General features: G+C 44.0%; 1 protein-coding gene across 1 annotated transcript; it reads left to right on the top strand.

Annotated features, from left to right (window-relative positions):
* Positions 1-3,920: 3,920 nt before the first annotated feature.
* On the top strand, positions 3,921-12,244 carry LOC134439522 (arrestin domain-containing protein 3-like). Its single transcript, XM_063189419.1, has 4 exons — positions 3,921-4,023; positions 8,901-9,160; positions 10,269-10,404; positions 12,014-12,244. Exons 1-4 carry the CDS (start codon positions 3,921-3,923, stop codon positions 12,241-12,243), a joined length of 729 nt encoding a protein of 242 aa, XP_063045489.1. The 3' UTR covers position 12,244.
* Positions 12,245-13,822: the final 1,578 nt, after the last annotated feature.

The following is a 13,822-nucleotide window of genomic DNA, read 5'->3' as shown; positions in this document are numbered from 1 at the left end:
CGCACACAGAAGTGCCAGTAGTTTTACAGGCAAAACAGAAGTTGCGGTTTTCAGTTTGTTTTCATTTTATTGAGGTCTAAGCATCTTGGGGGTTGAAATGTTAGTGCGGCATCCAACTGTAGGTTCAAACTAATAGGGCACTAGGTCCTCAGATGTTAGGAAGTAAAGTTGACAGGACTAAACAAAAGCACAGGATTCAGAGGATCATAGTCCAAACCCTGACAGAGTGACTGACGAGAAGACAGAAAGTAGCCTACCTTTGACTCTCCTTATCCTGTGTTGTTCCTCTATTAAATAATTGATTGATTGATTGATTGAAGAGATTGATCAGATTTTTGTATTTGTTTAACTTTATTTGTCACTAGCAATTATGCGTAAGAATTGCGCCATTAAGAAATTTGCAATGGACTTTACAAACAAAGGAAAAACCTTCATGCCTGGGGACTACATCAAAGGACATGTTGATCTACATCTAGAAAGTGAAACCAGGATTAGTCATCTCTACATTACATTTCAAGGTGGAACACATGTCTTCTTTACAGAGGGCAAAAAAATACATGTTGGAGGTGAGACATACTTCAAAGAGAAAACGGAGTTCATACCTAAAGATGGTAAGATATCCATCCCCTGTTCTCAAGAATGTGAACTTTGGTTAGGCCTACTTGCATTTCTTATCATCATGCAGTAGCCCTTGTAGTAGGCCTAGAAAAGACTGGAGTGTGTATGTATATAAGAAATCTATCAGTTGACCTATCCGTATTTTCCTGTCTGTATCTGTAGACGTGTGCCTGTGTGTGAGTGTGCACACACGCTTGTTTGTTTCCTTTTTTCAATAGAATGTGGGGTGATGATCCCTGGCACATACATGTATCCATTCATCTTCCAATTTCCTGAGAGGTAAGGCAAAATATAGCCCCTAAATGCACGCTGTACCTCCTGTGGCACGCGGCAACAGCCATTGAAAAGTTCATTACCATAGTCTATGACTTAACACAGGGCCTTTAGTAATGCATTACGACTTGGTCATTTCCATTTCAAATTTATAATGCCATGTCTTAACAGGGTTTAATGATTCAACCGTATCTCTGTCATTTCATTAAGCTTTCACAAAAAAAAAAAAATGGGGAAATTAACTTTAAACTTCGTGGTGCATTCACGTTACTGCCCGTTTTTCGTGGTTGGGCAACGCTTCCGCTGCCATTTGAATTGCCCGACTGCTGCCTAGCGACTAGGGATGGTACAAACCGCACCGAAAACCGAAACCGTACAATTCACACACAAAACCGAACCGTGGCATGTAGTCCGTGGCAAACCGCAATTCATGTGCCCAGAAAAATATGTAAAACTAGGAGTATCTTATCCACTCTCTCTGATTAACCTTTAAGAGGGTGGGTTTTTGAACATTCTATAAAAAGAATGTGTTTGTTAACAATGCAAGATTCTAAAATTCCAAATTGTATTGAATGACGCCCAGAATTCTATAGAACTTTCACTGCCCGAACATTCCTGTCACACCGGTGTGACGGTACACTCTTAAAGGTTTTAATACATTAGCGTATAAGACCAATCAGAGGATGACACAATTAAAATCACACCATTATGTATCACACCATATGTAGGATATTTAGTGATAAGTCCGATTCTATTAGCCACTTGAAAGAGGGCATTTGAAAGGCTGACGACAGCTGATTCAACTTGCGCATCATCACTTTATAATTACAGTTATATAAATAGGGTTTAATATTCCCAGTGCACCATTTATCATGAACTAAAAGAGAACCGAGAACCGTGACCTTGATTCCGTGATATGAACTGAACCGTGAATGTTGTGAACCGTTCCACCCCTACAGCGACCCACTAGTTTGACGTCCTTTCAGTACCGTCACATGGTAATCAAACATTTCAAACAAGCAATTTAGGTTTAGGGTTAGGGTTAGGTTTAGGTTTAAGTAGGGTTAGGTTTAGGTTTAGGGTCGTATGACATAAGGCGTAAGTACCGAAAGGGCGTCGAATTAGTGAGTCCCGAGTGTATCAGCAGTGTTCTGTCAGCACCCCCTCCCCGCCCCTGCAGACGCTTGGATAACCATAGCAACAACACGAGCTGAAAATACAGACAGAGAGCGCCTGTGCAGAAATACGCTTTGAGCGCCTGTGCAGAAATAGGCCTACGCTTTGTCGAGTTTGTGTCAGTAAGCGCATACGACTTCATTGCGAGCGTCAACGTTGCGCAACGGACGTCAGCGAGAACTTGTTGTCACGATGTGGGTGTTATTAAATACAGCGCATTTAAAGTCGGCCACAAATATGAACGAGACGATGAGCTCGCACCGGTTTGCTCTACTAACACACCACGTGTGAGGAGTGGGGGGACAGGCAGCGAGGAGGAGCTGAAGTGGGGACCTGTGCAAACTTGTGTAGAGGTGTGAGACAAGACCCATACACACACGTGAGTGAGTTGTTGACCAACCAGTTCATGGGCGCGTGACCTCGGAGGCAGTCCGCCGACGAGCGTTGAAGGGGATAAGCAACTGCAGAGGTTGCAAGATCTGACTGCAGCCGCATTCATCCCGCGATAGTTTTACACCATGTGACATGTCACCTCGTCAACGCAACGTCGACGAAATTTCGAAGTTTGACAGGAAATCTAACCGTCATGCAGCATTTTCCATCCAGGGTGCATTGCTGTCTAAACGCGCATTCATGCGTTGACACATATCGAATGCACCTAATGACGTTGTCAGTGTAGTTTTCAAATGCAAACGCATGCATATCGTAAATCAACCACGAGGCAGTGTTCTGTCAACACCCCCTCCCTGCCCCAGTCGGGCAATTCAAATGAATAGGCAGCGGAAGCGTTGCCCAACCACGAAAAACGGGCAATAACGTGAATGCACCACGAAGTTTAAAGTTAATTTCCCCATTTTTTTTCGTGAAAACTTCACGAAATGACCGAGATAGTGCTCAATGATTTCACAATGTCAGAAGGCAGATCTCAATGGCAACTTATGTATAACAGCTGTCTACATAATAGAGCTTTGCCAATTTTCCCACACTGGCAAAAACTGTGCTGTATGATGGAATAACAAATAATAATAAAAAAACATGGCAAGCCCATAGCACATTCAAACTAAATGTACAGGTTGTACTTGTATTCAGGCCTCTTTTTCATCCCCAGCCAAAATGGCTCCTAGATGTTAATCTTACTAGCCAAACACACACTCACTAATGGGTCAAAGTGGCTAGTATGTTGGTCTTTTCTACCAGCCAAACTGAAATTTCACCAGCATTTGGCCGGTCGTAAATCACAATGCAAGTTAATATGTGACGCATAGTAATTGCATGCGAACTGAGGATGATTGAGAAAGTACACTTGCCAGCATGTACGGTAGGCCTATCCTGTTTAACCAGCTGGTAACTGGCTGAGTGAAGGGATAGGCGAACTCCCTTGAATTTGATATTTTATTAAGTTGCTAACATTTGATCATGACATTGAAACAATGAAATGTTTACTGGAGGGAGGGGTGAACTGGATTGATGTGACCAAAACCCCCCTATGCACTGCTGTATGACCACCTCCATTCCATACTCTAGGATAATGCCATACTCATTCAAGGGAGGGTCTGGCTCTGTGACGTATCTTCTGCACGCTTACTTGATTCTACCTGGGACATTTATCCAACACTTACGCGAAGAAATTAACTTCAGACCCAAGCTGGACCATTTCAGTGTTCACTTAACGGTAGGTAGCACAACGCTTGCATTTAAATTTCAAATTATATTTTACACAAGGACTTATCAAGCTGGTATGAAAATGTTGTATATGGGAATATTTTTGGGCCTACAAGCCACCTGTGAACATTTTCACTCACATTTACCGTACTTAAGTATACGCTACACATCCTCATCTTATGCTGTAGGCTATGCAGCAACCCCAGTCAGGAAAAGCGGAGAAGAAGATGAGTGTGTTCACCTCTGGTAACCTCTCGTTTGAGGTTCTTGTTGACAAGAAAGGATACATGCCAGGTAAGACTGCAGAAGAGTCTTAAAGTAATTCTGTACAGTACATGTGTGGACTATCCACTTATTTATCCACATTGTAACATTGACAAAACATTTTATGGGAGCAGGACAAAATGTTAAAGGTCCACTGTGTAATACTTTTAGTAGTTTATTTCCAGAATTCATGCTGCTCCTTCTCAAATGTTGCCTTTTTCTTGAATACTTAGTACTTACCGCCACTATCAAATTCTAAGTATTCATTATGACTGGGAAAATTGCATTTTTTATACCTGAAAAGGGGTATCTTCTCCATAGTTCGCCATTTTAAATGTCCAGAAATAGACATTTAGCTGCAAAACTGTACTTTGGTCATTGTGAAAAATGGTGCAAGTATGACACACAAAAAAGGACTGTAGAATGGGCTGGTCCAGGGAAAAATAGCAAACTGCACAGGTTGTCCGGTAAGAACAAAAATGGATAATTAAAATAATTAAAATAAATCCCCAATGAAAGGACACACACACATGTTTAAAGGCCTTGATGAAACCGTGGTTTACTAAAACAGAAGAAAATAGAAAATACAAAAGGACATAAGTAAATAGCATATAATGATCATAAATATACATAATAATCATAATTAACACAATAAACATGAATGCACAACATTCATGAAATGAAAAAACAATATATACAAAACATATACAAGGAAGATGAGGGAAAACTGCCTAAATCAGATCTCCTTAACCACACATAAATGTGTAAATGCCTACAAAGTACACATCAAACCCAATGAAAAACACAGTGAGTGTGTTTAGTAGCAGGAAAGGAGCGCGGCTCCTTTAAGAGAGCTGGTGTTGCGCTCTTGCGTTATACACGCACAGAGAACAATCGGTGACGCAGCTCTTTGACTGAGAACGGACCTACACCGCATTTCACATTATTACGCAAATGACATTTTTTGCCGTTTTCCTAAATAATCAATGGAAATGACAGTCGTCATAATTTTCAAGTAATCAGCCATTAGAGTACAATTCAAAAGTTTTTGAATGAACCTTCCAATGATAACGGTAATTTTTTAAATAACAAAAAACTGAAAATGCCCAAAATGCTCTGTTCCAAATTATTACGCAAAACAGTTTTGTAGTGTTGTAATGCAAATTGCTTTCTTTTTTCCCATTTACATCAAAACAGTTGGCATTTGGTACCTTCTAAATTACATTTCGATGTTCAAAACTTGGTCATAAGCTGTAACTGGAATGCTGCGTTTAACATTGAAGTCAATGGCAGGGCATTGCATGGGAGTTATGGAAGCCTAGATATCCTTGATGCTTTGCTCTCAGCTGTTTTTGTTTGTTTGGTCTGGTGACCCACACTTCACTCTTCAATTTACCCGTAGATTTCCATGCCACGTGTAGGTGCTTTGGAGGTGATGACATTCTAACTCACCAGACATAGCATCCCATTCATTTTCAATGGGGTTTTATGTCTGGTGCGTTAGAATGTCATCACCTCCAAAGCACCTAAACGTGGCATGGAAATCTACGGGGATCCGGGTCTGCGATGTCTGATGAGGTGTAACCCAGTGGCTTGGAGTTGATCATGCCTTCCACCTCGATCAGGACTGTCCTCAGCACCTCCTCAGTGACTGACTGTGCACCGAGTGTGGTGTGAAGAGCAGACTTGATGGAACGGATCTCTCGTTCCCAGGAACCACCAAAGTGAGGAGCGTGGGGGGGATTGAACTTGAAGTCAATCTGCTGACTGGCCAAGTGGGAGTGCAGTTCAGGGCTGAGGGCGTGGAATGTCTCCTGCAGTTCAGAGTGGCCACCTCTGAAGTTGGTACCCTGGTCGGAGAGCAGCTCGTGGGGCTTGCCTCGGCGCGCAATGAAGCGCCGCAGGGCCATCAGGAACGCATCAGTGTCCATGCTGGCCAGAAGGTCGAGGTGCACGGCGTGGATGGTCAGGCACTTGAACACAATACCCCATCGTTTCTCGGTGCGTCGGCCGATCTTGATGAGGTACGGCCCGAAATAATCCATCCCAGTGGAGTAGAAGGCTGGCTTGTGCAGTCGCAGACTGGATGGTGGTAGGTCAGCCATTCTTGGGATCACTGGCTTGCCGCGCCACTTAAGACACTCAGGACAGTTGAGCTGATGCTTCTTGACAGCTGCTCTCCCACGCAGGATCCAGAACCGTCTGCGTTGCTCAGCGAACACTCGCTGTGGTCCGGGGTGCGCCAGACGGAAGTCGTAGTCTCGGATGATGAGCCGCGTGACGGGGTGCTTAGGGTCTAGCAGGATTGGGTGCAGTGTCTCCTCCTCGATGGTGTCACATCTGTGCAGACGACCTCCTACCCGGATCAGCTGGACCTGCACGTCGTACTCCGGAGACAGCATGAAGAGTCTGCTGTCACGGGAGACTGGCTTCCCTGTTGAAAGCAGAGCAAGGTCATCTGGGAAGGAGTCTCTCTGCACCTCTCTGAAGAGCATTTCTGCGTCCTTGTAGTCCTCAGCGCTGAAGCCTGTCTGCTTGGCCGCCCCGTGACAGGCTCTGACCATGGCCTCCAGCAGCTGCGGGTACAGGCTGCAGTTACCTGCATCGGGCAGTAGGGGGTCACGGTGATGTAGCCGCAGAACTGAGCCTTCCGCAGCTCAGCAGAGTCGTCGGCCGCCTGAGGTGGAGGCTCTGGGCGAATAGGCTATGATGTTTCGTCCTGCCACAGGAAGGGTGGTCCGCGACTCCAGCAATGCTCTGGGATGAGCTAAGACAGAGTCAGCCCTCTGGTGATGTCATCAGCTGGGTTGTCTGATGATTTGACATACCTCCAGGTGCTGTCCTCTTGGATATCCGCGATCCTGGTGCCGACGAACACCTTGTAGCGGCAGGACTGGGACTGGAGCCAATCGAGGACCGTGGATGAGTCAGTCCAGTAGGTGACACCGGTGGTGGCCAGGGAGAGCTCCGTCTTCAGGACAGAGCCCAACTGAGCCCCTGTGTGTGCAGCACAGAGTTTCAGTCTGGGGATGGACTGCTGTCTGACTGGGGCCACTCATGACCTGGCTGCCAGGAAGGCAACTTGGATGTCACCGGCCTCGTACACAGGCCACCGACCCGTAGACCCTCTCCGATACATCCGAGAACACGTGGATGGTCTGTGCAGCGACCTGTGTCCCCAGGGTGGAGTAGCATCGGGGAATGGAGATGGAGGTGAGGTGTTGGAGCTCAGTCTCCCATGCATGCCAGGCTTGCAGTAACTCCTCTGGAAGCTATGGGTCATCCCAGTCCCTCTTCTTGTCCCACAGGCGCTGGACGAGGATCTTGGTCCTAGTGGTGAAGGGGATAAGCAGTCCCAGAGGGTCGTACTGGCGGGCGAGGACACTGTAGATGGTCCGCATGGTTGGCTCAGCAGTCTCAGTGGAGCAGAGGCGGTAGCTGAGGCTGTCGGACAGGCAGTGCCATAACAGCTTTTTGGAAAAAAGGGTTCGCACACTTTGGATTTTTTCTTCTTTAAGTTATTTTTTCTTCTTTTTATTTATCCATTCATTGGCAATGACGTTTCGACCTCTCGGTCTTCCTCAGATTCCGGAATCTGAGGAAGACCGAGAGGTCGAAACGTCATTGCCAATGAATGGATAAATAAAAAGAAGAAAAAATAACTTAAAGAAGAAAAAATCCAAAGTGTGCGAACCTTTTTTCCAAAAATACGTAATCTTTTTGTTCAGCACCAGGGATTGTGCACAAGTAACTCTCTACAAGTGCCATAACAGCCCCAGGGTCCTCTCCTGAGGGTCAACTGCGTTGTGGGAAAGCCAGAGTTCACTGCTTTCTGACCGCATCTCAGCTGGCATGTGGCGGATGTGCTCTGTCAGGTTGGTGGCCCACTGGCATAGCTCGAATCCATGCTGTGATCCAGGACGTGAACATGGCGCAGCAGGGACTGCACGTGGTCCCGAATGGCAGCACTTGCCATTCGTAGACAGTCGGGGCTCTGCTACGGTCCAGGTCTCGCCAGAGGAAGCAGAGGTAGGGCTTGTCCTCTGGCAGGAGACAAACCTGGTGGAACATCCCTTTAATGTCACTGCTCACAGTGACCGGATGCTGCCTGAAGCGGAGTAGCACACCCAGCAGAGAGGAGCCGAGTGTGGGTCGAGGATGTAGTTGCTCATTCAGGTTGCCGCCCTGGTAGGAGTATGAACAGTTAAAGACGATGCGGTCTTTGTTGTTGTGGGTGACCATGTGGTGAGGGATGTACCAGGCATGGTCACTGGACTGGACCTCAGCTGAAGTGAGTCTGTTGAGGTAGAGAGAGAGAGTGAAAGTTGGATCCACAATAACAAGGCACAGTCCTGCATGGAGTCCCCGTTGGTCACTTCTGCGCTGGTGGGTATAGGTCCATAAGTCTATGTAAATGAGCTCGTGTCCAGCTCGTGCACGAAGGTCTGCACCAATCACAGGAGACAATAACAGCGTGTGCTAAACGTCACTGGTACAGACACAGATTCAGACACCCTGACGCCAGAATTCTGAACAGTCATACTAGTAAATATTAGTTCATCATGTAGTCAAAAGATCAGATTTTGCAGTAGACAACACAGTTTCAATGAGCAGCATAGTTGCAATACCTACTCTGGCCACAATCCCACACAGTGCACCTTTAAAATGGACAGGTAGTAATAAGGTGGATAGTCAGGGCCGCTGACAGCTTTGATTGGGCCCAGGACAAAGTAATCTGAAAGGACCCCCCAACCAATACATTTAATGTAACGAAAACCCAATTATGGCTGCCCCCCATCTCCCTGGGCCCGGGACAGCTGACCCCTTTGCCTTCCTTGTCGGCTTCCTTGCGGATAGTGCTTACATTTTGATTAACACAATGAAAATATTGTTCACTCTTCTTTTAGGTGAAAGCATTAGAGTGCAGACAATAATAGACAACTCCTCATCCCGTGATCTTACGCCCAAATTCAAGCTTGAGAGGAAGGTGACATGTACTGCTATTAATGGTGCGATCGATACGGCCCGACTCGATGTTTTCAAAGAGGTGGGCTCTCCGGTCCCATCCAGAAAACAGCAGACTGTGACAAAGGAATTCAAGATTCCTCTTGACACTGCCCCAACCAACGTGATCAGCAAGAACGTGAAAGTGGTGTACACTCTAAAGGTAGGCCTACCATAGCCGCTTGCAGGGCTGAGGTACATTTCTCAAAAGCATAGTTGTTATTCATTTAGCAACTCGGGTAGTTGACAATGATAAATTGCATTGTAGTTAGCAACTATGGTTTTGAAAAATGCACCCTGGACTGCTACAGGGCATTTTCCCTGTGTTTTTTGAGGGGGCGGCTCATTTGTTTGTCTTAGATATACATGGGTTCAAAATTTTTGTTTTCTCCTGGTTGCGCGATCCTATAGCTGCGCACAGCTCAACCTCTGATTATTGGAAACCGCTGTCGGTCAAAAAAATTAGCTCACGTGGTTGGCTGCCAATGTCTTGCCCCTCCTCACAATATTGTGTTTACAAACACGGTGAACCCATGTATATGGCATTTCTCAAAACTCTAGTGTGCAAACTTCAAAGAGTATCAGCCTAATTAGTCACACCCAGTGATTCGATACTCTTATTAGTCACGGCCAGTGATTGGATACTCCGCAGAGTTCACCAAAGAGTATCCAATCACTGGCCGTGACTAATTAGGCGGATACACTTGGAAGTGCGGTGCGCACACTAGAGTTTTGAGAAACAGTGATAGTCTGATCGAATTAGGGTTGAAGGTTGGAAGTGAATAAAGCGGATGCATATTTGGCATCATTTGATTCTAAATGTTCTGTAGATGAAGCATCTTCGCAGAACGATACAGAAAAAAAATACAGGGCTTTAAATGGAGCATGGTAAAATCATTTTTGTACCAAAAATACATTACCATATATTGGTTGATATCTCCTCCACCAATTGAAATATTGTCATGAAATTTGATGAATGTACTCATTGTAAGTTGTCAAAAATGTTGCAAGACAATTAAGGTCAATTAGATATTTCATTAAACCTCTATCGTCGATGACGTCTTACAACGTCATCACAAGGCCTTAAGCAGAAGGGAAGACGGGAGTTTGAATAACAGAATGTGCCTTATACAGTGTGTCTGTCCGTTTTTAGTGGTCTGCAGGGGACGACAAACATGCATCACATCCTGTGCTGCATTATCTAGTCTTGGCCACAGAGATAGATCGTCATCTCTGATTGCTCTTGATTAACTTGTAGTATCTGTTCCCAGGTTTACGTCGACGTTCAATATGCTTCTGACCCGAAGGTCAAGATCCCGATCTTCATCTTGCCCCTGGATGAGCAGGTCCCTCTGGTGTCAGCACTGGCACTCATGGCCTTTGGACAGGAACACAACTCTCACCAAGGTGGGGTATAGCGTAGTCTTTTGGCACAAACACAACAAAAACAACTAGAGCGACAACGTCGACTGATGTAATTGATTTTGTATGGAGGAGCTGATGACAGAAGAAACAAAAGGGTAGGGTATTATATTATAGAGGGTAGGACACTATAGTGTTCTACATTCATCCTTGATTATGTCAGGGATCAAAAGCTCTGTTCTTGCTTTACAAGTTCCACAATGAACATGGAACACAACAGTAAATAAAGTATGAATTATGATATATTCAAATGTTAAACATTGGATATAAAAAACCCTATATTTTAAAATGGGCAATATCTTGTCCATACAATACACTGCAATGTCATGAACAATACCTGAAATGATGGCGTTTGGTTCTTGAGTCATTTTAGAGATAATGTGATCTATCGGTTGAAAGGAGTTGTAGTAACATAGTAATAGAGTAGTATTAGAGGAGAGCGCCACCTGATATGTGTTACTCCAACTGACACTCTGCTTCAATTAGCATCACTAATAGCATTTTGGTGGAGTGTCAGGTGGGGTACTCATGTCAGGTGGGGTACTCCACTCTAACACAACTCTCAAAATGTAGAGAAGTGGCTGAAACAGGAAGTACTTGTAATCGACTACGCCACCCTTAGGGAGTTTAAGTCCCCAAGGGAAAATTGTGTTTGAGTGTCACACAGCAAAACACAGGTTCGCACACCACAAAAACACAGGTTCGTGCAGAGAAAGAGAGTTGGAGACATTGGCTGTACTCTGAATCATAGAAATCTTTATTTTCTTTCTTTGTCACTTATAAAAATATGTGTCACTCTTTTTCATAATAAAATATATGTTCACTCTGGTTCTGTTCAGTCACAATAAATAGTATTGCCCAGTGGGTCTATATTGCACTTAGAGCCCACACACAAGCTTGTCATACATATATTTTGCCACTACTTTGTTACAACTCATTTCAACTCATTTCTGTCATCACAGACTGTACGTGACAACAGGTAGCCAAACAAAATTGTGGTTGGGGTGCCTGACCTCAGATGCTTCCTAAAACGCTATCAGCATTGTCCCATTTGAGCCACTTTGACATGAGACTGAGAAATTACTTTGAAATTAAATTGTTGGGGTAGAGGAGGTTTGTGTTCATGATAAATCTCAATCTGGAACTTTTTGGGATCATTTTACTCCTAAGTGCAATGACTTTGGATTGTGGGAAAAAACACACTTTCTCAGGTAAGACAGAACCTGATTTGTTTGCAAATGCCAATGATGCATTTTAAAGAGCTAACAACTGTAGCCAGCCAGGAAACAGAGTTTTTTTTAATATCTGGCTACATACAAGAAATGGAAATACCTCATTGACTGTAAATTGCAAAATAACGGCACATTTCATTCCGGAGATTTTTATACAATGCAATATTTTGAAAGGGTGCAGAGCTAGGGGGGTGCCCAGCTATTTCACAGTGGTGGCGAAGCATTCACTAAAAATACCCTAAACTCGCCCCCTGGGAGAGTGCCAGATTTACACACAAAAAGACAACGACTATTAAAACACGCCATCTGTCAATGAAGGGCACCAACCATCTCCAACCCATCTGCTTCTTCCCAACATCCAGATCCAGTCCCAGAACTACTTCTTCACCCACCACAACACACAATGCCACTGAGTGCATCCAACCAGCAGCCAGTTCTGCAGTCCGACCAGGAGACCGGTGGTCCAGTGCCAGCTGCCTCTTCCCTCTACCCTGCGCTACCTGCGTCTGATTTCCTCTCCTCTCCAAGTGCTCCTCAGTACGTTGCTGGTGGTGCACAGGACTCTCTGTCCAATCGGAGCACCTCTGAGTAATTCTCCCCAGGACCTGTTGACACCCCAACAGAAAGTTAGAAAAGGAGCAAGTGTTCAGTGTAAAATAGGCTTTCGAATATGACTGTAGGCCAGTGGTTCTCAACCATTTTTGAACTAACGCCCCCCTCATCATAAGCCTCCCAACAACACACACATATATATACTAATGCACCTCAATGCACCCCTCTGAACTGCATCCTTCTCAATGCACCCCCCCCAGGTTCTCTTTAGATCTCCCTTTGAGAAACACTACATTTTCACTTCTTTTTAAAAAATACTTTAAGGCATAATGCAGTAACAAACTGCACAACCTTTACTTATATACTACCAACAATGTGTTCAATCATTCAGTACGAGTGTAAATTTAGGATCTGTTCTACAGTGCACTCTTGTGGGAGTAGGAGAGTACTGCAGTCTTATACAATCCCACCTGTATAATAGTGGCTGTCAACAGTCTGGATAAAAAGTGTAAGGTGCATGTTAAAAAATATATATATATATATATATATATATATATATATATATATATATATATATATATATATATATATATATATGCCATTTTTTAAGTAGTTAATTTCCAGAATGCCCATTCATTTATGCTGTCCATTCTGCCGAAGTGCTATCTTTTTCATGTAGGCCTATATTTACCACTACTATCAATTTCCAAATTGTCTATTCCTTGTGACTTGGAAATTCACGTTTCATACATGAATTTGTGGATGTTCTCCATGTTGTCCATTTTGACTTGCCAGAAATAGACATCCTTGACAGCAAAACTTGCTCTAATTTTGTCAGGCCAGTAAATATTAATTTGTCACTTAGTAAATATTCATAAAAATATCACATTTGTGAATGGAACGCATAAACTCTTTACAACTGACACTGAAAAGGAACCATACATGCAATGTAAAGCAAAAGTTAGTGCTGCAGTGGCAGCTGTTAAACAATGTATACAGGCCTATGTAAGCTAAAATAAGCAAGCAAACAAACAAGCATGTGGCTAACCAACAAATTATCCGAAAAAAAAAAAATATATATATACAATTTTTTCCCCTGAGTACACACATTATTCATTTCATTTTTTTCACTGGTATTTGTTTTCACATTCTATGCAATAAGTAGACCAAGACATGTTGCACTGAAGATTACGTTGTTTTGTTTGCCCCATCTCAATGTATTTGAAAGTGACATTGTGCATGTGTAATACTGCATGGAGACAGTAAAAGATGTTATTATTCTATCCTGTTGTAATACTATTGTCCTTTATTATGCCCAGTGTCCTTGAGGCAGCTGCAGCAGCAGTGCACTCCTCCACAGTGCCAGTGCCTTCTGATGTGCATCTGACTCTCACAGTAAGACATATACGGGGTTAAATCAACACTTACAGAATCATTTTGGCATCTTCTACTGTATAGTACTTTCTAACTGTTGAATTAACACAAATGTATTTATCCCCCCCTACATAGAATGTAATTAGGACCCAATTCTGAGCTCCCCTCTCTATGCGCCCAGCACACCTGTCCACTTTTCCCCAACTGCACCCAGACTATCCAGGCTTGTCTAATGGGGAAACACA

The sequence above is a fragment of the Engraulis encrasicolus genome, chromosome 23 (assembly GCF_034702125.1).
Source record: "Engraulis encrasicolus isolate BLACKSEA-1 chromosome 23, IST_EnEncr_1.0, whole genome shotgun sequence".
Classification (NCBI taxonomy): domain Eukaryota; kingdom Metazoa; phylum Chordata; class Actinopteri; order Clupeiformes; family Engraulidae; genus Engraulis; species Engraulis encrasicolus.
The sequence above is the reverse complement of the archived record's forward strand: the minus strand, read 5'-3'. Positions and strand labels throughout refer to the sequence as shown.

Coding starts and splice junctions, on each gene's coding strand:
- LOC134439522 (XM_063189419.1), top strand. CDS start 3,921: ATGCAGCAACCCCAGTCAGGAAAAGCGGAGAAGAAGATGAGTGTGTTC. Junction 4,024..8,900: donor CAAGAAAGGATACATGCCAG/GTAAGACTGCAG, acceptor CTCTTCTTTTAG/GTGAAAGCATTAGAGTGCAG. Junction 9,161..10,268: donor AAGTGGTGTACACTCTAAAG/GTAGGCCTACCA, acceptor ATCTGTTCCCAG/GTTTACGTCGACGTTCAATA.